The 20,460-nt window shown below is 38.9% G+C and overlaps 1 protein-coding gene across 1 annotated transcript in view; it reads right to left on the minus strand.

Annotated features, from left to right (window-relative positions):
• Wdr49 (WD repeat domain 49) overlaps nucleotides 1-20,460 on the minus strand; it is a 155,169-nt gene that overhangs the window by 58,819 nt on the left and 75,890 nt on the right. The window contains exons 7-8 of the mRNA XM_037206669.1: nucleotides 19,351-19,584; nucleotides 6,397-6,561 (exon numbers count right to left, since the gene is read on the minus strand). Of these exons, the coding sequence (XP_037062564.1) occupies nucleotides 6,397-6,561; nucleotides 19,351-19,584 (399 nt within the window). The remainder of the gene's footprint in view (nucleotides 1-6,396; nucleotides 6,562-19,350; nucleotides 19,585-20,460) is intronic.

Below are 20,460 nucleotides of genomic sequence, written 5' to 3' on the forward strand. Positions count from 1 at the left end.
TTCTGGCTTCTCCACCATGACGAACTGTACTCCAAAATATGACCCAAAATAAACCCTTTCTAAAGTCACTCTGGTAGGTATTTTATCACAGGAACATGAAAAGTAACTAATGCAGAAAATTAGTATCAAGAAATAGGTCTCTTACTGTGATGAAACTAACCATGTGGTTAATAGTCCTTTGGAACTGGTTTTTGAAAAAGGTGTAGAAAAGTTTGGAGCTGCAGGGTACTGATGGTCTAGAATGTGGTAAGAACTTACTGTGCTGCTGTGGGAGTTTTGCAGGAGAAGAATGCTGAAAGAAATGTGCAGAGTAGAGGATAAGATCATGAGCTGTTAGAGGGGAACAGGACTGGGCTAGAAGATATTCATCTTATAATTTGGCAAAGAATCTGAAACCTAATCCTCATGTCGTGAGAAGTCTAGAAGAGCTGAGTTTTAAAAGCAATGACTAGCCTACTTCTGTGGGTATGTATATGTGTATGCTTCTCCTGCTTTTTCTTCCTCTGTTTTTTGGTTTATTTTATTCTAGTTTTTTTTCTTACTTATTTTCTACAGATAGAGAGAAAAAAGGTATGGAGTTGAATGGGCAGAAAGGTGTGGAGGATCTGGAAGGAGATGAGAGAGGGGAAAACCTTGGTCAGAGTAGATTGTGTGGAAAAAAATCTATTTTCAATTTTAAAAATAGAGTAGTTTGTTTGGCAGAAGATAGCATTCAGGCTGTGCTATGGATACTGTGCATTGTTTGTATCTTGCTCACCCATGAGAAAGCAGCAAGTAGATCAAAGCAGTGTGAAAATGTTCAGAGAATAATGGGATTTGAGTGAGGTTAAAGTTGGAGACATGGCAGTCGAGGTAAAAGCAACTATAATTGTTGAAGAGATTAATGTCATTAAAGAGATAAACAACGTTGTTCATAAAAACAACAGAAAAAGTGGCATGAGGATAAGACGTCAACCATCACAGTCTGCAACTTCTAAAAATGAAAATTAACTCATAATAAGAGAGCCCTGACTGAAAATACTACCAAAATTATTTCTTACTAGAAACCATCTCCCTGAGGTTGCTTATGCACAGATTTGGCCATCCAGACACACATAGGACACAATAGTTGTGGTAGAAGGGTCAAAATACAGTTCAAGATGGACCTTGTGGACCTTGGCAGCAACATCCACATGGTCCTGGATTGACAGAAACTTAAAATATGAGAGTTAATAATTTAGGCCTGCACAAAGTTTTCAGAAAGCTGCTAAAGCCCAATAATATGTAGTAGAGTCAGATGCCCAGTAAAAGGGTTTTGAGAAGTCATTGTGTGAAGCTGTGATAGTGAAACCTAAATTGCATTATAGTTCCCAGGATGTTAACGGTGCTAGAACCAACTAAGATTTGGTGAAGAAAATTGTATGTATGGCATGGAACTTACTAAAAGAGAGTGATGTGTACTAAGGCTGAAAAATGAGAGGGACAGCACTATCCACAGCTGCCAGGGCCCAGATGATTCCATCATGACCACAAGATAAGTTGTCGAATTTTGTGTTTGACATGATGGGTGGATTGTAGTCTTGCTTTGGCCACTCATTCTTTGCTCTACCTTTATATCTTTATTCTGGAATGGGAATTTTTATTTTGTTGTTGTATACTGTGTGTGTGTGTGTGTGTGTGTGTGTGTGTGTGTGTGTGTGTGTGCAGGGCTCAGAATTACCTTGAGTTGTAACTAAAAATTGAGTTGCTCATCAACTTCTTAAGAGACTTTGAAGTTTGGGCTTTTGAATAATGCTAGAGCTGCTAAGATTTTGGAAACTCTTTTAAATGAACTGACTGCATTTTACATTATGAGATGTTCATGAGCCATTGATGGCTATGGTGGAATGATTTTTGATGCTCGGAAGAAGTTGAGTAGAGCACTTATTTAGCATGAACAGCATCCTATGTTTAATCCCCAGCACTACACACACACACACACAAAAAATTGTTACATTTGAGTATTAAGTTGATGAGGGATAGTCTTGTGATGAGTAATTTGTTAAGCTGATGGAATTTAGAGTCACATAAGAGACAAACTTCTGGGTATGTCTGTTAAGGTTTTTCCAAAGTTTTAACTTAGGTGGAAAGGCCCAAACTTACTGTGGTGATACCACCCCATGGAACATGATGTTAGACTGGATTACAGAAAGAAGAGCTATTGCAGCATCGTTCTCTCTTTGTTTCCTGATTGGAGATGTGACAGGACCAGCTCCCTGTGTTCCTGCTGCCATTCCTCCCCCACCATGATGAACTAAACCAGTGGTTCTCAACCACCCTAATGCCGTGAACCTTTAATACAGTTCCTAGGGTTGTGGTGACCCCCAACCGTGAAATCATTTTTTCATTGCTACTTCATAACTAATTTTGCTACTGTTATGAACTGTAATGTAAATATCTGTACTTTCCTATGGTCTTAGGCGACCCTGTGAAAAGGTCATTTGACCCCCAAAGGAGTCTTGAACCACAAGTTGAGAAGAGCTGAACTAAACCCTAAAGCTATAAGACAAATCTACTTGGTACTAAATATAGTTTTGGTAGGTTATGTTATAATTAATCCTCTCAAAATTCAAATTTAGGTGATACCAAAGTCTTTTAAATATCTGGAATGAACAAGAATGATGGATTAATGGAAACTTCTTTGTAGATTTAAAGTAGGGGCTGATTACAAGATAATTCAAGGCTTTCGAGAGTTGAGAATGAGGAACTCTCAGCATCTGTGGGAAAGAAACTGAAATTTTAGTTGTTCACCAATGAGTAGAGTTGCAATTAATCATGCCCGAGCAATGAAGCATTTATAATACAAATAAACAAAGAAACAGGATTACAGAGTTTCTGAAGCAGTGAACAGTGGATAGACTTGGGAAGTGTAAGCTTTCCTGGCAAAAGGAAGGCACAGAAGCCCCATGACCCTGCCCACATGCCTTTCTTCAGACTTTTCCAACTGGCTATTTATCTGTATCATCTGAAATATTTTTAAATAAATATAATGAAGTGGTTTTTTTTTTTTTTAGTTCTGTGAGATTCCCTTGAAAGTAAGTGTAACACAATGAAGGAGGGGTTCATAGGACTCTGGATTTAAAACACATGGATTAGAGGCATAGGTTACAATCTATCTTTACAACCATCATTCCAATTATGGAGCAGTCAACTAGGGCTCAGCCCTCAGTCTGTAAACTCTAACCTAAATGCTATGTAAATAGTTTAGGAACTGAATGTGTTAAATACTCCCAACTAGTACCTGCTGGAAAATCCACCACATGATTGCTTCTGTGGAGGAAAAATGTCTGTAATTTTTTAGTGAGCACCAGTGTACTGCTCTATTGAATATTCTGGAGTCTGTTGAAATCCTGCTTATTTGTTTGTCTTCCATTATGTGTGATATAGGAACCATACTCCTCAAGGATGGCTGAAGGATTAAACATCTAATTCAGGGCCTAAAGCATGCTTCTCATGTGGTAGGTCTCCTGTCTTTTTCTGATTGAGTTGCCTGGGGACAGAGGTTGCCAGGCCCATTCTTAAAGAGTATCTAACAGTGGTTCTATTCTCTACTCAGGCACTGAGGTACTGACAGGGCCAAAAGATACACTTTTAGAGAGGGAATCAGTATGTCACCAGCAATTAGAAGGAAGCCCTAAGGTGAAACATTTTTGACAAATATTATGCTGAGGTCAAGTTTGCACTGTGTATCAAAATTAAAATCAATACACTCTTTGACTTCCAAGTTCAACATCTGAAAACCTCTCTCACAGATACACTAATTCTTGAGAAATGTCTTATTTTCAGGCTATACTACAACATTATTTGTAAACCCTAAAGATTTGAATCAAACAGATTCCTATTATCAGGAGACTTAGGCTGTATTATATGATATAACCATCAGAAGATGGATCATGCAGCTGGCATTGTTCAGTAGTTAAAGCACATGTTTATAATATGCACAGTCCTTGTTCCATCCTCAGCAATACCCTCCATGTACACAAAAAGAGATAAATTGTCTGTTATTTCTAGACTAGCCCCAAAACTCTAACAGCTATGACACCTTTCACTAAGGTACTTTAACTTTTGGAGTTTTAGTGTCCTCAATTGTAAAATATGTATTTGACCTTGTACTACTGTGTATATGGGGGGGGCTTGTAACAGTGTCTGGTTTGAAGTAAACATTTTGTAGACTTTAATAAACATCATTATTTATATAGAATATTCATATAAACTAATGTCTAGGACAGAACCATAAAACAGCAGACCAGCATGTTCAGTGGTCTATCATCTAGCAACAGATAGCTCTTCTAGGCTAGAAAAATGGACTAGAAACCAGAAATACTGGTATCATAAGCAGAAAAGAAAACAGATTCTGTGAAGACATTACTTCAAAGATTAATTAGTTTTCAGATCTTTCAAAACCATGATAAGTGGAACATAATGTTAATTCTTTGATCATACAGCTTCTGACTTGAAATCGTAAATGGGGTTTCAAATTGTCATTCATTCTTATTTCTTCACAAAATATGACCAAAGAAGCTCAGTCTTTAATTTACATGTCTAATACAGAGGTTGCCAGACTTCAGATTATGTTGTTTGACTGTGGTAAGAATAAATGCACCATAAAATTCAGTAAATGGCTACTAAACAGATTTTAAGGTTTATTTTAGTATAAGTTTATATGTATGTGTGTCTCTGAGTGTGTATGTGCACATGTGCAGATACCCATGGAGACCAGAAGAGGATGCCCTGGAGTTAGAGTTCTAAGCAGCTGTACAAAGTGGGTATTGAACACATGTCTGCTGAAAGAGCAAAAATGATTCTCAACTGTTGAGCCATCTCTTCAGCCACTGCACAACTTAATTCATAGACACCTCTAAAATGTGCAGGTTTCTGCAGAGAATCCAGGGTCACCTGGGTTCCGCTTCCAGGTTGTATTGCTTTCCTCTAGATAAGACTCTTAATCCGTTCAACTGAAATAATTCCCATGAAGAAATATTGAAAAGATCTAGCCATCCTGCATTCTAGGAAGTGTTTATCATGGATGATTTTTTCATTATCTACAAGGTCTGCCTTACCCTAGACTCTATAACCAGTTCCTTCTACATAAGGGGTAAATGGGTCTTTATTTTTTGCTTTATTTCTGCCTTAGTTTCACACTTTAGGAATGGGTAATGAGGCATTGGCTGATTCCTTTCACCTGCCTAACATTCCAGTTTCAGTTGTTGCTCTTTTATTTCACTTCACCTGTTGGGACTGGTGTGACCAGCAACTTTCAGATGTTGTACCAGATCTTCTGAACTGTGATCCTCCCTACACCAATCTCCCTCCAGTCCACATCTCATTGATGTAGCTTTGCATAACCATGTTCTACTGATATACAGAGATTTCCATGCTGAACCCACCCAGGCTCCCTTTTCATGCTGACAGTTATCAGCCTGGGCTTTTTCTGAACTCTTGCCACTAGCTGTAGGATAGGGTTTCTATGTATCCAGGTAGCTTTTTGTGGCTTCTCTGCACTTTAACAGGGTGAATTATGCACCCTATGCCGATGGTCCATTCACCAGGGGAGATAGTCTAGCATCTTTCTGTCCTTGTTATGACAACTTTGAGAATCATGTGGTTTATTCAAGAAACAACTTTCTGTTTCCTCACAGAGTCACAAGTCATCTCCAATCAAAAATGACCATGGCTCTTTACATGGCTCTCTTCATGACACAAGGCTAGAAGTGTCTCTGGTAGGCATAATTTCTAGTATATCTGTCTGGCTTTACATGAAAATTTCCTCATGATGCAAATTAAACTATCTCCTTTCTCACAGAAGAAATAGATGGTAGTTATAAAATAAGAAAACTAAAAGAAATAAGGTACTGTTAGTTTAGGATGAAAAAGAAATATGATTATGATTATAGTTTTATTATCCTATCTCACCACCTCAGTACTTTCATATAACAAAAATACAAGTCATTAAATATGTTTATTTTCAAGTATTCACTTTTTGCTAAAAAAAAGTATATTATTGCCATTTAAAACCTTTATTATGTTGTCCTATTCCTCATTTCATAAATTTAGAAGAAAGAAAACTAGAGATGTTAGCTGAAGCATATGAAAATTATCCAGGCCTCTTATTTTCAAAAAGTAATCATGCACTAGAAAAGGCTTTCTGAAATAAGTATGCCTAGCTGTGTCTTTTTACAAATAATTTATTCAGAAAAAATCATTTATCCATCATTCTGACAGCTTCATTATTGGCTGATTTATTTAGCTCTTATCTCGTCTTGTCTTTCTTCTTCCGAGGCCACAAAGGCAAAAGCAAGCAAAGTTTTAGCTGTGCCTCTCCACACATCTTTCTAACCTCCTCATGTCTGGGTAGAAGAAGCCTCATTTTGGCCCTACCTTTACAGTCCCATCTGTGCTGCCAGTCAAAAGCCTCGACTCATTTGCATCCAGGGCCATGGTGCTGATCTCTGCATTGCCATGGCAACCAGAAAACTGTTTGATTTTCTGCCCAGTTTCTATCATCCAGAAGGAAACAGTAGACCCCACATCAGAGCTGATTACCTAGGAGAAAATAACATAGTGGAGAAATTAAATATAGTTTCAGGATCAACCACTTTCATTTCAATAAAAATACCTTGCCTGTGCAATTTCACTGCTGAGATCCCCCAGTGGTTAAAGACATTTTTTTATAATGTTTTTCTTCTGTTTGTTAAGCTGATAACATTTCAATTTGTAGGCCAGCGCTGAAGTAATGAAGTCATGATCTTCTTTATCATAGAAGGCAGTAATCTGCTTCCTTTACCCACCATTCAGCTGACTGTCTAGAGGCCATCTTGACTTAATACCTCACTGTCAATAAACATAAATCTTTCACGTTTATTTAAGAAAGACAAATCTCATAGTTCTGGTACTGTGACACTATTTACTAAACAAGATGGAACTTTTTACTTGTGATCTACTTGCATGTAGCAATAAGAAAAAGAAACACTTCATGACACTGTGGGAAGTAGTTAGGTTCAACAAGTTACTGGAACTGTTACTTTTTTTGTACCATCAGTCCTCTTCTTTCTCTTTGCTCAGAGTGGGGTGTGTGTGTGTGTGTGTGTGTGTGTGTGTGTGTGTGCTATAATTATTCATGTATCACTAAAAACAAAGAGTGTATGTTAAATATAAATCCACATATACACTTCAAGAGGAAAGCAACAGAACAAGCACTGGCAGGAACAAGACAATGTGTGATAAGAATGAGAAAATATGGGTTCGATAGAGGCAAGTCAACCACTTCTTTCCACTCTAGGTATACAATGCCTGTAAGGCATTTTTTGTTCAAACCACTCTACCAGTGAGACTGTAGAGATCTAGCTAATGAAAGAAAAATGATAAGCACATGAATATGTAGACAGTAATTTATGTAGGGTAATATCTTGATTTTGAGAAATCAAAGTATGTCCCTACTGTTTACACATTTTCATTCTATAAATGTAAACTTATTGAGAAAAGTTTATATTTTATATCGTATGTGTTGAGGGAACCTAAAGTATGTTAGGAAAGCTAACACCGATAGTGATCATAAACACATGCATACATTCTACAGGCTCTTACTGAACATCCAGCCTGTGATAGGAGGACTTGAGTGACTAATTCCTACTTTCAAAAACTCTAGCTGAATGCATTAAAACTTCCAAGTAGCGTCAAGAGAGATGGCTCACAAGAGCTTGCCACACAAGCATGAGGACCTGAGTTCTAGTCTCAGCACAAAAAGGTAAAAAGAAAGAAGAAAAAAAACTGGACATGGCGGCCCATTGAACTTATTATCTTAGTGATCACTTGCAAACCTGAAAAACATTATTGGGGCCAGGATTTTACCAATGATGTTTGGTGGTTAATTCTCGTTTCCTACCTTTTGTAACTAGTTTTGTCAGTCAAGCTGAGAGTGACACAGTGTGGTCTACCTTTACTCAACTGTAGAACCCCATGAAATTTAAATTTTGCTTAAAAGAGAAGAGTGCCTCTTATTGAAAAGCATTAAGAAATTCAATGAAGGCCAAGTGCACAGGATGTGAAGGGACAAAGAAAGGAGATGTCTCAGTTAGGGTTTCCATTGCTGTGGAAAAACACTATGACCAAAAGTAAGTTGGAGAAGATAGGGTTCACTTCACCTTTCAGCTTTACAAGTACATCACACAGAGAGGCCAGGGCAGGAACCTGGAGGCAGGAGCAGAGGCTGGATTGCTGCTCACTGACTTTTTCCTCATGGCTTCCTCAGCCTGCTTTCTTACAGCACTCAGGACCATCGGCCTAAGGGTGGCACTGCCCATCATGGGCTGGGCTGCTCTCTTAGTTATGCTTCTATTGCTGTGAAGAGATGCCATGCCCAAAGCAACTCTTATAAAAAATAAACACTTAAATGTGAACTCAAAGACCACCCCTCCCCCAGTGGCAACATCCCCCAACAACGTAGCACATCCAATTATTCCCCAAACAACTCCACTAACTGGGGATGAGCATTCAAACACATGAGCCTATGGGGGCCATTCTTATTAAAACCACCACAGCCTCTCACATCAATTACTAATTAAGAAAATGCCACACGGGCTTACCCATAGCATGATCTTATGGAGGCATGTCAGTTTCCTCCTCTCAGATGACTCTAGCTTGTGGTGAGTTAACAGAAAACTAGGACACAATCGTTGAAATAATGATCTCACAGCGGCTGTGATTGCCTGGACAGGATGTTGGGACTATCAATAGTCAATTGTGGATTGAGGAAGAGGTCACATGGGGCACAATCTCTCCTTGATAAACTGGCAACCGACAAATTCTAAAAAAGAGGGAGTTATTGCCTTCAGTGTGTCCCCAGCTGTGTGATCCAGTGGAAAGTTCCAAACCTGTGGTAACACAGACAATTCTGCTTATGATTGAGTCACAAAACAAACCCAAAATGACATGAACGTAATAAAGGACCACACAAGCAGGAGAACCTATAACAGGAGTATAATATAGACAAAAGTGGGTGGGGGCAAGAGTAGTTGGAGTGTATTAATCATATACATGTATGAAATTATTGAAGAAGAAAGTTCATGAGTTTAAAAAAATGAGAGAAATGTCATTGTTTTTGAAAAGGAGAAGACTGCTACAAGGGCTGTTGTTGATAAGGACATCTCTAAGAGAAGAGCAGAAACAAAGCAGGGCTGCAAGAAGACCACACCGAGCCGACTAGAATCGTGACTGAAGAGCGTCTTAGCTAACCGAGTCATTCCAACAGTGGAAGGAGAGGAGGGCTTGGAAGAGGTGACACACTGTGGGTAAAGTTGATATCTCAGAGAAACAGAACAGAATCTGGATCGGATCCCTGTTAAGCTTTGTTCTCGTCTCTGAAGTTACAATTCTGATTAGATGATTCCTTAAATGACATAAAAGATTATTACTAAGCTAGGAGGAAACTTCAAAGCTGAATGGCCTATGTCTTTGAAATACTGTGACCTAATACATTATCATCCCAAGCAGATGACTGTTTCCACTTGATTTTGTTTGAACACCCAGATTCTCCAGCAAATGTGCTAAAGTCTGACTGTTTCACCAGTTAATTGTCTGAAGTTGGGCATGAGGGTCGAGTATATTAATTAACCTCTGTAGACATCACTTTACCCATCTGTTGTGCAGAGATAATTATGACAACTAGCCCAAACCTTGTTAAGAGGGCTTAAAGAAGCTACGATTTGTAAATCACTAAGTGTAGCATATGGTATTGCTGCAAATAAGCTATAAAAGTTAGCCATGTCACTCTTCTGAGGTTCGTTTGTCTGGCCTATTATCTGGTCCATTCATCTTTCAAATTCAAATCAATTTAAGAAAATATAGTATATAATTTTCTGCTACCACAACAATGAGTGATTATAATTTTAGAAACTAGATTTCAATGTACATTGAAATTTCAAATATGTCATGGCTGTTACTGTTATCTTACATAATTATCTTCTATTTTATTCTTTCAAGTGTTTTGATCATAGTCACTCTTTTACTCTCTTATTCTCTCTTAGCTCCTTTCCACACCTAACATACTCCTTCTTCAAGCAAGTCTCCCTCCTGCCATTTCTTGCACGTCTTTGTCTGTGTGTGTGTGTGTGTGTGTGTGTGTGTGTGTAGGAGAGAGTTGTGCATGTGTGTCTGTGTGTGATAAGCACAATATTTAATTAGAGTTGCCTGTATAAGCATGGAAGGGTGATTTTTTTTTAACTGAATAATGATGGCAACTTACCAATTGCTATATCACCGAGTAACTATTAACTAAAACTCCTGTGAGGGGGAGGTAGGGTTTCATAAACTTCTCTTCCACCCATGGTGAATTATTGACAGGCCAAGTCTTATGCAGGTCTTAGGCAGGTAAACCCAGCTGTTTTAAGTTCTGTCATGAAGTAGCCACATAATGTCCAGAAGACAATGTTACATAAATTCTATGAAATTTAGACTCCATACTTTTTAAATAAATGCAACTTTCTCAAAGCATAAAAGAAAAAAAGTGTGAAAATGGTCTTTTAAAAAAAGACTAAAGTTTGTGATGGATTTTTTTTCTATTCAAATTAAGCAGGTATTATATGCTCTGCTGTTCAGTACTAAAAGGTGAATATTCCCCAGCAGAAATATGCATGGAAGTTGACATGTAAAAGCCATGTTAACAGACTCCTACTCCTTTACCCATGTAGACATTTGTTCTGGAATAAGCAATGCTCACCTTCTGCATTGTACCCTCCCTCCCCTGCCATCGGGTTGAGCTCCAGCATACTAGGCATCAGCTTTTATCACTATTTCTCTGCTCCTTTAGGGCTATTGTATGAAATCTGAATCAGCTGTGACAAAAGCAGAGAGCCAGTCTGATTCCATTATATGGCAATCTGCCTTCCTATGCTGAAGGCAAGAAAGCAGTGCATTGAAATCTGCCATGTCACAAGTACACAACCTGCTTTAACTGGAGTCAACACTTCTAGGGCAACAGTGGAGAATTAGAAAAACAATGCACATGAAAAGATTTCATGTTTAATAAGAGAAGAATACACTTAATGTAGATTGGCAGATTAGGAAAGTAATTTAACTGCAGGACACTGGGGGCTTTATTTTTAGCTTCTTATTTTTGTCAGTAATAAAGCCCAGAATAAATACTGGCAACACACTGGTGTGCTTCATTTTGACTACAGCAAATTTCTTTAAGTATGCAGCTCAAGCCTTGATGTCTTTTATCAGAGTAAGCCTCAACCACTGTTGATTTGCCCTCCATCTGCAGAACAGAAGTGGCCCCACATTCCAGAGCAAATGGGCCTCACATGCAGGCCTGCTCTGACAAGAACACAATCCATTTTATGTACCTGAGCTATTAAGTGTCTAGGAATATATGGGATCTTTCTGCCTCTCTCATCTAAGGCTGTCACAGCTAATCAGACAGTTTCAAGAAATCAGAAGCTATATCCATGTCACCTAATTGTCTTCTTGCAATTCCACAAATAGCAGGCAAAGTGAGTCATCCTTCATATGCATCCCAAGTAGGGGTCTAAGTAACAGCAGGAATCAAAAGTGATAGCAGCAGATGCCATTGACTACCAGGGGATGGAGACATTTTATTTAATTGCTGCTTATAATTTTATTTCTTTAGTCAGTGCTATTTATGGCCCCATAAGATGAAGCAGGTTTCTTCCTTTATTCTCATTTTCCATTAAATCATGAGGAGTGATCTCAGTAAGCAGAGAGATGAGCAGAATGCTAACATACTGTGAACTAACATATACACTGGATTCAAATATTTTAAGACAACCATTCTCCATCTATAAATTTTGTTCATCAAACGTTGTATCTTCCCATGTTAATTTGTAGCTATTCTTTCATATTAATTCCTTGGATTTATTGATCACCCATAATGTGCAAGGCTGCAGCATATAGAAGACTTACTTACATTAATGGAAGGCTCTGTATTACCTTTTATGAGGAAAGAAAGAGGAAAATGTGAAGATGTAGAAAGTAAATGAAGAAATGGGGAGAAAAAAGAAACAGGACGTAAAGAAAATGCATTAAAATGACGCTAAGTAATCATAAGAATTGCACAGAAATGTACTGAGACTGAAGCAAAGGGAGCACTTTGGATGGGCTCAAAACCAAGGCAAGACGTAACTGACATGAAGGAATGAGTTATCCAGATAACTCTGAGACGAGAATTTCAGGCAACAGAGACAGCAATGCAAAAACCCTCCAAAGAGTAGCAAGGAGGCACACACAGCTCACAGTGTGATGGGGGAGAGAGCCACTCTTGAATCTGCCTGTGGACAGTATACAGGGTTTCAGAACACCCCAAAGAGCTCCATATCACCATGTATGACAAAAGCACTTAATATAATGTATATTCTTAAACACCTCATTTTTTGTTTGTTTGTTTTGTTTTGTTTTATTTTGTTTTTTGAGACAGGGTTCCTCTGTGTAACATTTCTAGTTGTCCCGAAACTAGTTCTGTAGACAAGTCTGGCCTTGGATTCACAGAGATCTGCCTGCCTCTGCCTCCTGAGTACTGGATTTAAAGGTGTTTGCTACCACAGGTAACCCTTATAATTATTAAATTATATATATATATATATATATATATATATAATTTAAAAGAACAGAATATATACAATATTACACACATACATAATACAAATACATACATACACACATATATACATAAATACATACATAAATGTGTGTGCTCACTCGTATAATAATAAAATAATATGTGGATCCCGCCCTTGACCCAGAGATATGTTCATGCCCTTGCATTTCCCTGTCTAGTTTGGGAATCTCAAAGGAGTTATCACTCCCCTCATAGAACCAGAATTCCAGGGCAAAATGGGTTGCATTTGGACCTAAAATTGCAAGGTGTTACTGCCTCTCAGGAAATGTGGACCATGTGGGTCTCCTCTGGAGGAGCATCAATGCGGGACCCCATGAAGAACTCCTTTAGGCCTCCTGGGTGGAGTTGGTGGGAAGTTACTAGTAAAAAAAAAACCTTCTGCAAACATTTAATTAAAAAAAAAACAAAAAACAGGCAATCCTTTGGCTGTCCCAAAGAAGTGCTCTTCTGTTTGAATTAATAAAAAGTGGAGCAGTCCACTGTGCCCTCCCAGTCATGACCAGGGACACCCCACTCTTTGCATTTATAAGCAAGCTTTGAGAAACTTATAATTATATTTTATATACTGCAATAGCAGCAACACTTACATTATAAAAATGAATAAAATAACCCTGAAAGGTGCTCATCAAATCCGGAAAGCCACTTGCTTCCAGAGGAAAAATACTAAGTAGATAGATAAAGGGAGGTGAGAGGGCACTTTATATATATATAAAATCTTTTGTCCTTTTGATAGGAGTGTTACTCCTCCCAAATAACATTCAATAAAATAAGTATGTGTACAGGTGAGCATGCAACTCTGTGTGTGTGTGCGCACAAGCTCACGTGCTAATGCAACCCATAAGGCTGTGGGTAGACCATATGCCTTTATCATGTGATTAGAGCATATGGTCTCAGGACTGATTTATAATCAATTACAGTTTTGAGATGACCAATGACAAAAAGGTGTGTTAACACAAAATGTGTCCTTTGGAGCCTAACAATAGGGCAACAAGGAGAATATTGTCATTCGTTTTTCTTCCCAGTTCTGTTCAAAAAGGAATATTACTGGTCTTGCCGTGCACACAAGTTCTGAAAGTGTGGCATGTCATGTAAGGCAAAGATAAAGCTTTCTGTCAATTCTACCTTGCCTCTTACCTCCAATTTTACAATTACTGAGAGAATTAACACTTAAACTGTTGAAATGTTCAGATAACTCAATCCTCATCCACCCACCCCACCCCCAAATAAAAAGATGTGCGAAAAGGAAGGCAGGGCCTGTGGCTCAATATTTAATAAATACTTGGGACTGAATTCCTGTGAAAGAGTGAGACTCAAAAACAGCACCAATCTGGATAAAGTCACAAGCCACAGTCTGCAAATTTGCATAGCCCGTGACCTATGATCCTTTGCAGGGACCCAGACATGGATGCTGGGAAGGCTGAAGGAAGTCAGATGGCTACTGTCAAACAAATCCCTTGAAGAGACCAGAGATGTGATTAATACATGTGCACTTGAAAGGTAGATAATGCTAAAATTTGAGAGGCAGGCTGTGTATCTAGTTATCAAATGTGGACATACTTTAACCTAGAAATCAATTTCTAAGAATTTCCCCTAAGCAATAAAATCATGAGTATGAACGTATTTATATGCAAAAACATCATAAAACCAAAATAATCATTAAAGAAAATGGATCTGTAAAATCAGATACTAAGAGATAACACTCTGCCTCCTAAAAATATTATTGGGTAGGTGATGGGGAGATGACTTATTAGCTAAAAGTGCTCAGTGTGAAAGCATGAGGACCATAATTCAGCATCTGTGTAAATGATAGGTGTGCATGGTGACCTGTCTCTAGTCCCAGGTCTAAGGACCTCCAGATCAACCTGGCTATCAAAACTAGTCAAATTAGTGTACTCTAGGTTCGCTGAGAGACCCCACCTCAATACACACACACACACACACACACACACACACACACACACACACACAACACACACACACACACACAGATAGATAGACAGACAGGCAGGCAGGAAGACAGACAGACAGACAGACAGACAGACAGACAGATAGATAGATAGATAGATAGATAGATAGATAGATAGATAGATAGATAGATAAAGTAGAGCAGTAGAAGAAGACAGCAGGTGTCAACCTCTGGCCTTGAAACACACACACACACACACACACACACACACGTACACATATATTCATGCACATGCACACACACACACACACACACACATACATACATACATGAAGAGAGAGAAAGAAATGATGAAGTTCTAGGTTTAGGTGTAATGAAATATATTCCAATACATTACTGAATTGAAAAAGTGTGTCATACAACCATATTTGTGCGAAATAGTTTCCACACAAAATAATCATAAAACTTGTTGATAAAGCCTCAGTTCCTTCCTTAGTTGGGCTTCACTGCAATTTTTTGAATTTCTTCTAATTAGCATGTAGTAGTTGAAGGTGATATCTTATACAAGTTAGTTATTCTAATAAAATTGTAAATACTATTTATGTCAAAGTTCAGTGACACCTATCTAACTTGACTACAAATATATTAAAAGGTAAAAGACAATTGACATTGTGTTTTGTAAAACCACATGAACATGCATTATTAAGATGAGGATCAGAATCATGAAGCAGAAATTTTGCCTATTCTACTTTATAACACATGTAGAAATGCATATTTTTAAAATTTCCTACAATTATGAAATCTGTGCAAATACTGTGAGAACTGTCTTCAGCATCCTGAGTTAAGATCTTTCCATGGTCTTCCTCATCAAATCACTCTTGCTTTCTGGATGGCTGTGAGAGTGTGCTGTGGATATTGCTCTGTATAAATAAAATGCTGATTGGCCAGTAGCCAGGCAGGAAGTATAGGTGGGACAAGCAGAGAAAAGAATGCTGGGAAGTGGAAGGCTGAAGCAGAGAGAAGCTGCCAGCCACCGCCATGAGAAGATGATAAGATACCGGTAAGCCATGAGCCACATGGCAACTTTTAGATTAATAGAAATGGGTTAATTTAAGATATAAATTATATATATATATGAACAGTTAGCAAGAAGCCTGCCACAGCCATACAGTTTATAAGTAATATAAGTCTCTGTGTGTTTACTTGGTTGGGTCTGAGAGGCTGTGGGACTGGCGGGTGAGAGAGATTTGTCCTGACTGTGGATAAGGCAGGAAAACTCTAGCTACAGGGGTGTGCAGTTGTTTCTAACAGAGTTTGTTCAGCTTAGCACCCTCTCTTAGATAGGAGTTGGAAGGGGAAAAGGCATGGAAATAAATTCTCAGAAATGTACCAAGCTATTTTTATACAAGGCCAAGGTGAAGTCCCCTCTGAAGCTCAGCTGGGAGGAAATAACATTGAAATGTGGGTAAAATGCAAAAATGACATCAGAAGAGAAGGCTATTGTCAAATTCAGACAAAACAAAAATCTTCAGGATGGCACAAAAGGAGATAGAGAGTAGGGGCCAATGGGCTACATTCTGGATTTTTTAACATCCATCACCTGGCACAGGCTTCAAACAAGAAACTAAAGAGTTCTAAGAAGTTACTAAGAAAACTAGATTCCTCAAAGCAGTGTCAGTCATGGAGAGAGTTATGGAGCTGGGAGAACTTTTCCAGTAAAGAGAATTAGAAGCAGAGACTTGCTTTGAAGAGATCAGCCATCAGCCACTACCAAGACAATCCTGGAAAGGCACAGTGCTGCATTATGATTCCTCAATCCTCTCAGGCACACATTTTGGCAAGTGAGGTCAGTAATGCACCCAGCATAACAACCCCACCTTTCTACCTCACCAGTTCTCAAAACTTTTCATCTTGAGATCTCTTTACAGTTGTATAAATCATTGTGGAATCACAATGGCTTTCATTTGTGTTCAATAAAATATATGCATAAATATAAATAATGAAGAAATATTTACATTTATATATGCATACATTTATTGCATTGCACATTTAAAGTGTTAACTGTTAAAACAAAATACGAGAGCACACATTCCCTTAACTGCCAGAGCAATTATGTCATCACCCATAGTGTACCACTAGAAAGCTCGACTGCAGAGCTGTGAAAGAACTGACATGAAAAATACTCTTGGCATCACATACTCCCTGAAGATTTCAGACTCCCAGGGATTGAGATCATTGTATGAAAAATATTTTGGCCTCGAGTCTGTGCTTTATTTTCTGAGACCAAACAGAAATATCAGTGAACAGCATCTATACTCTGGCTTCAAGCTCTGTAGCCTACCAAGGCTCCCATAAGAACTCCCAAACTAAATCTGTCCCCATAAATCCACCATGCATGACAAGCTTCACTAGTGCTCCTGATGTGTCTTCTGGCTGGTCTTTTTCTTAGAGTCCCATGCTAAATTGCAAGGCACTGCTGAAAGATCCCCCAACTCCTACTCAAGGTACCATTGTACACTTTTTCATCTCTCTCTTCTTGCATTTTCCATTCTGTGATGAGTATCTTCCTAACAGTGTGTCTGAGAGTACGATCTAGGCCTGCCCTAGAGAGCAGTCTCCCTGAGCTACTAGGGACTGGCAATTAAGGATGACAGCTTACTACCCTTTGTTTCACTTCTTACACCTGATACATGTTCAAAAACATGTTATTTGCTTTGTCGAACTACTCTAAAGTAGTAACTAGTAAAGGACTGTGGGGATAAGGTTTCTGTGTACTTCTCTTGAATGCATTTCTACGATGTTATGTGAAAATGTTTTTCATTAGCTTAGTATCTAGGAAAGGCTGTTAATGCAATACACAGGCCTATGTTCTTTGGAGTTATTTCTTAGTATTTTGTGATGTTAGACATGGCAACAAATAGAGATACACTTGACTCTGCACAGATACTTCCTGCAACGTCTGGTAAATGGGCATATTCCTTTGTCTCTATAGCCCGCCTGTGTAATCTTGGTTTTATTTTCAACTCCCGTGTGAAAGATTCCAGTTCTTTTCTGTGTCCTGCAAGCTGAATTCCTCCTGGATGTGGTTTATCTCATAGATAGACAACACAGGATCTTAAAGATCTACACACAAACATGGCTTTGCAAGTCTCAATTAACAGAATGTTCTCTGGGAAACAAATGTGGCCAGCTCTCAGCATCCACCAGGGAGCCAAATTAGCTAGTTGCCTTCATGAAGTTCAGTAAAATATTTGCAGGGGAATGTTTCTGTGCAGGTGGATTTCACACTGAATTGTTTTGTCAGGGATTTTTATCTCCTAGAATAACCAGAAAACAGTGTTTGTAGTGGTGACATGACCCAATGCTCATTACTAACAAAGTGCTTCCCATGTTCCTGAGCCGGTGCAGGAGCTTCCCCAGTCTTGAAAGGAAGACTGGGTTGGAGTTACTGTTTAATTGGCCACAAGCTGGAGATTCACTTTCTGCATCACTTCTACTATGTTGTTTCCATGGGGCCTGAGATGATAATAGCAGGAGGCTAAACTCCAATGGTGCCTGTTCCTTCCATCGGACTCACAGCTGACCCCACTACCAGCTTGCCTGGCTGGAGGACTTTTCTGTCCTCTAAGAAGGGCCAGGATCTGTGTGGCATCAGGTTCCAGAGGAGCTAAGCTTCATTGAGATTCAGGTAGCGATCCCATATGCAAAGGCTGCAGTGCCATTAGAGTGGTGGGGAGACAGACAACACTCGTGCTGCATACCAAGTGGAGTCCCATTTAACTGAATCATTTTCTTATGAATACATTCCATGCTGCCACTTTGAGCCACTGCTGTAAAAAAAGTGCTGGGAAAAAATGGATCTCTGCTAATTACATTTCATGCATATTTCAGAACTTTCCACGGGGATGCAAGAGGGTGGTGATCATAAAAGGAAATTTTGTAACTAGGTTCTCCTGCATTTTGGCTCACAACCTGAAATAGAGGTTAATGAAGATAAGTATGATTACACTGTGACTTGAGACTATGATTCCTTATAACTCTATTAGGACTGCTTTTGTGACAGGCAGAAAATGAAATTCCCCTTTCAGTCCACCTGGACGCACACATACTGCATTAGAGCATGTGGCTGTTCAATCATTTCCTATCCATGTGCTGTTTATTGGATTCACCATTGGATTTTTTAATTGCACTTTTGAGGTTATGATATAATTACATCATTTCTCCCTTCCCTTTTCTTCAGAACTCCAAACCTCCCCTGAAAACCCTTCCTTGCTCTTTTTCAAATTCACGACCACTTTTTTCATTAATTATTGTTACATATATATTAAAATATATATTCCTAAATACGACCTCTGTCTATATAATGTAACTGGTGTATGTGGTTTTGACAATGACAATCTGATATTGGATAACCAAATAGTGGGCTCCTCCCTGAGGAAGACTGTTTCTCCCACTCTCAGCATTCCTTAGTTGCCTGTAGTTCTTTGTGTAGAGCCTTGCAGTCTTTCCCTCATCCACTTTGGCATGTCTATTGTAGTTGTCTTTGATCTGCTCATGATGGAAGAACCTACATCTACCACTTTACTAAAGCAACATCTAATCTAATCTCTAACTACCCTCTAAATATTGGTCCTTATATCCATCCATCAGTGTAGTCCATACCCTTCATCAGGAAATTTCTTTTTGCAACAGAAGGAAACCATGACCTTTGGTTTTAGGTTAGGTTAAATTAAGGAAAGTGACCACTGAGCTTTGGGATATGTCAGGACAACAGCAGAGAATAACATGTCTTTACCTGCTTCAGGAGGGAATTGTAAAGGACACATGTGACCCCTTTCGCATGGCTCTTCACCCTCTTGCTGGCTTCATTTTTCATGGCTAACAAGGCAAGCTGATTATTGAAGGAGATAAAAAGCCGTCCATGGGTTTCATCAAACTGGAAAAGGCACCTGAAGTCTTGACTTTTCGGGAAAGAACAAGCTATCCTTTGAATGGAAAGTTGGTGTTGAATATCCCAGAGTCTCAGAATCTGAATGACAGGGAACAAATAGGAAAAATGAAATAAATGAGTCAACAATGAGTCTGCTTCAGGCAGTATCTTCCCATCGCTCTCTTGACCCTGGTCGTTGCCTCTACAGCACTGATTGCTTTGTAATTTAGTTAGGACCCTGGTGTTTGGTGTTTGGACTACCCCAAAGTGCCTACAAGCTTTACTAGGGAAATCATTGAGGGTTCAGTCAGTCTCAAGGATCAGAGTATAGGCTTAGTAAAGGATTGGAGTAGGCAAAAAAAGTCTTCCCTAAAAATGTTCATGCATGAATCCCAGAACCTACGACTATGTCATTTTCCAAATTTTTCAAGTGTGGTTGAATTAAGATCTTTAAGATTAGAGAGTACCCAATAGCTTTGGCAATGACCTAGATTGATTGGGGGCTCCCACAGGACCCATTTTTGCCAATAACTTGATTACATGAAACCCGTTAACCACATCCAGGGGTTCATTTGGTGACAAGAGATGGTCATTTGGGCCAGGCAGTGGTAGCACACTCCTTTAATCCCAGCACTCAGGAGGCAGAGCCAGGCAGATCTCTGTGAGTTTGAAGCCAACCTGGTCTACAGAATGAGATCCAGGACAGGCACCAAAACTACACAGAGAAACCCTGTCTTGAAAAAAACCAAAACCAAGAGAGAGAGAGAGAGAGAGAGAGAGAGAGAGAGAGAGAGAGAGAGAGAGAGAGAGAGATGGTCATTTGGGGCTCCATCTCCTGCATTATTTGGTGATTCCATTTAGATCATCTTCATATATGCATATATTTTAGGAAGTTTCTACTGTATTAGGTTTCCATAAAACCCCTCAAATGGCTTTTAGTTTTAACTGCCCCTCACCATATTCCCTCCCTCACTG

The sequence above is a fragment of the Peromyscus leucopus genome, chromosome 6 (assembly GCF_004664715.2).
Source record: "Peromyscus leucopus breed LL Stock chromosome 6, UCI_PerLeu_2.1, whole genome shotgun sequence".
Lineage (NCBI taxonomy): Eukaryota > Metazoa > Chordata > Mammalia > Rodentia > Cricetidae > Peromyscus > Peromyscus leucopus.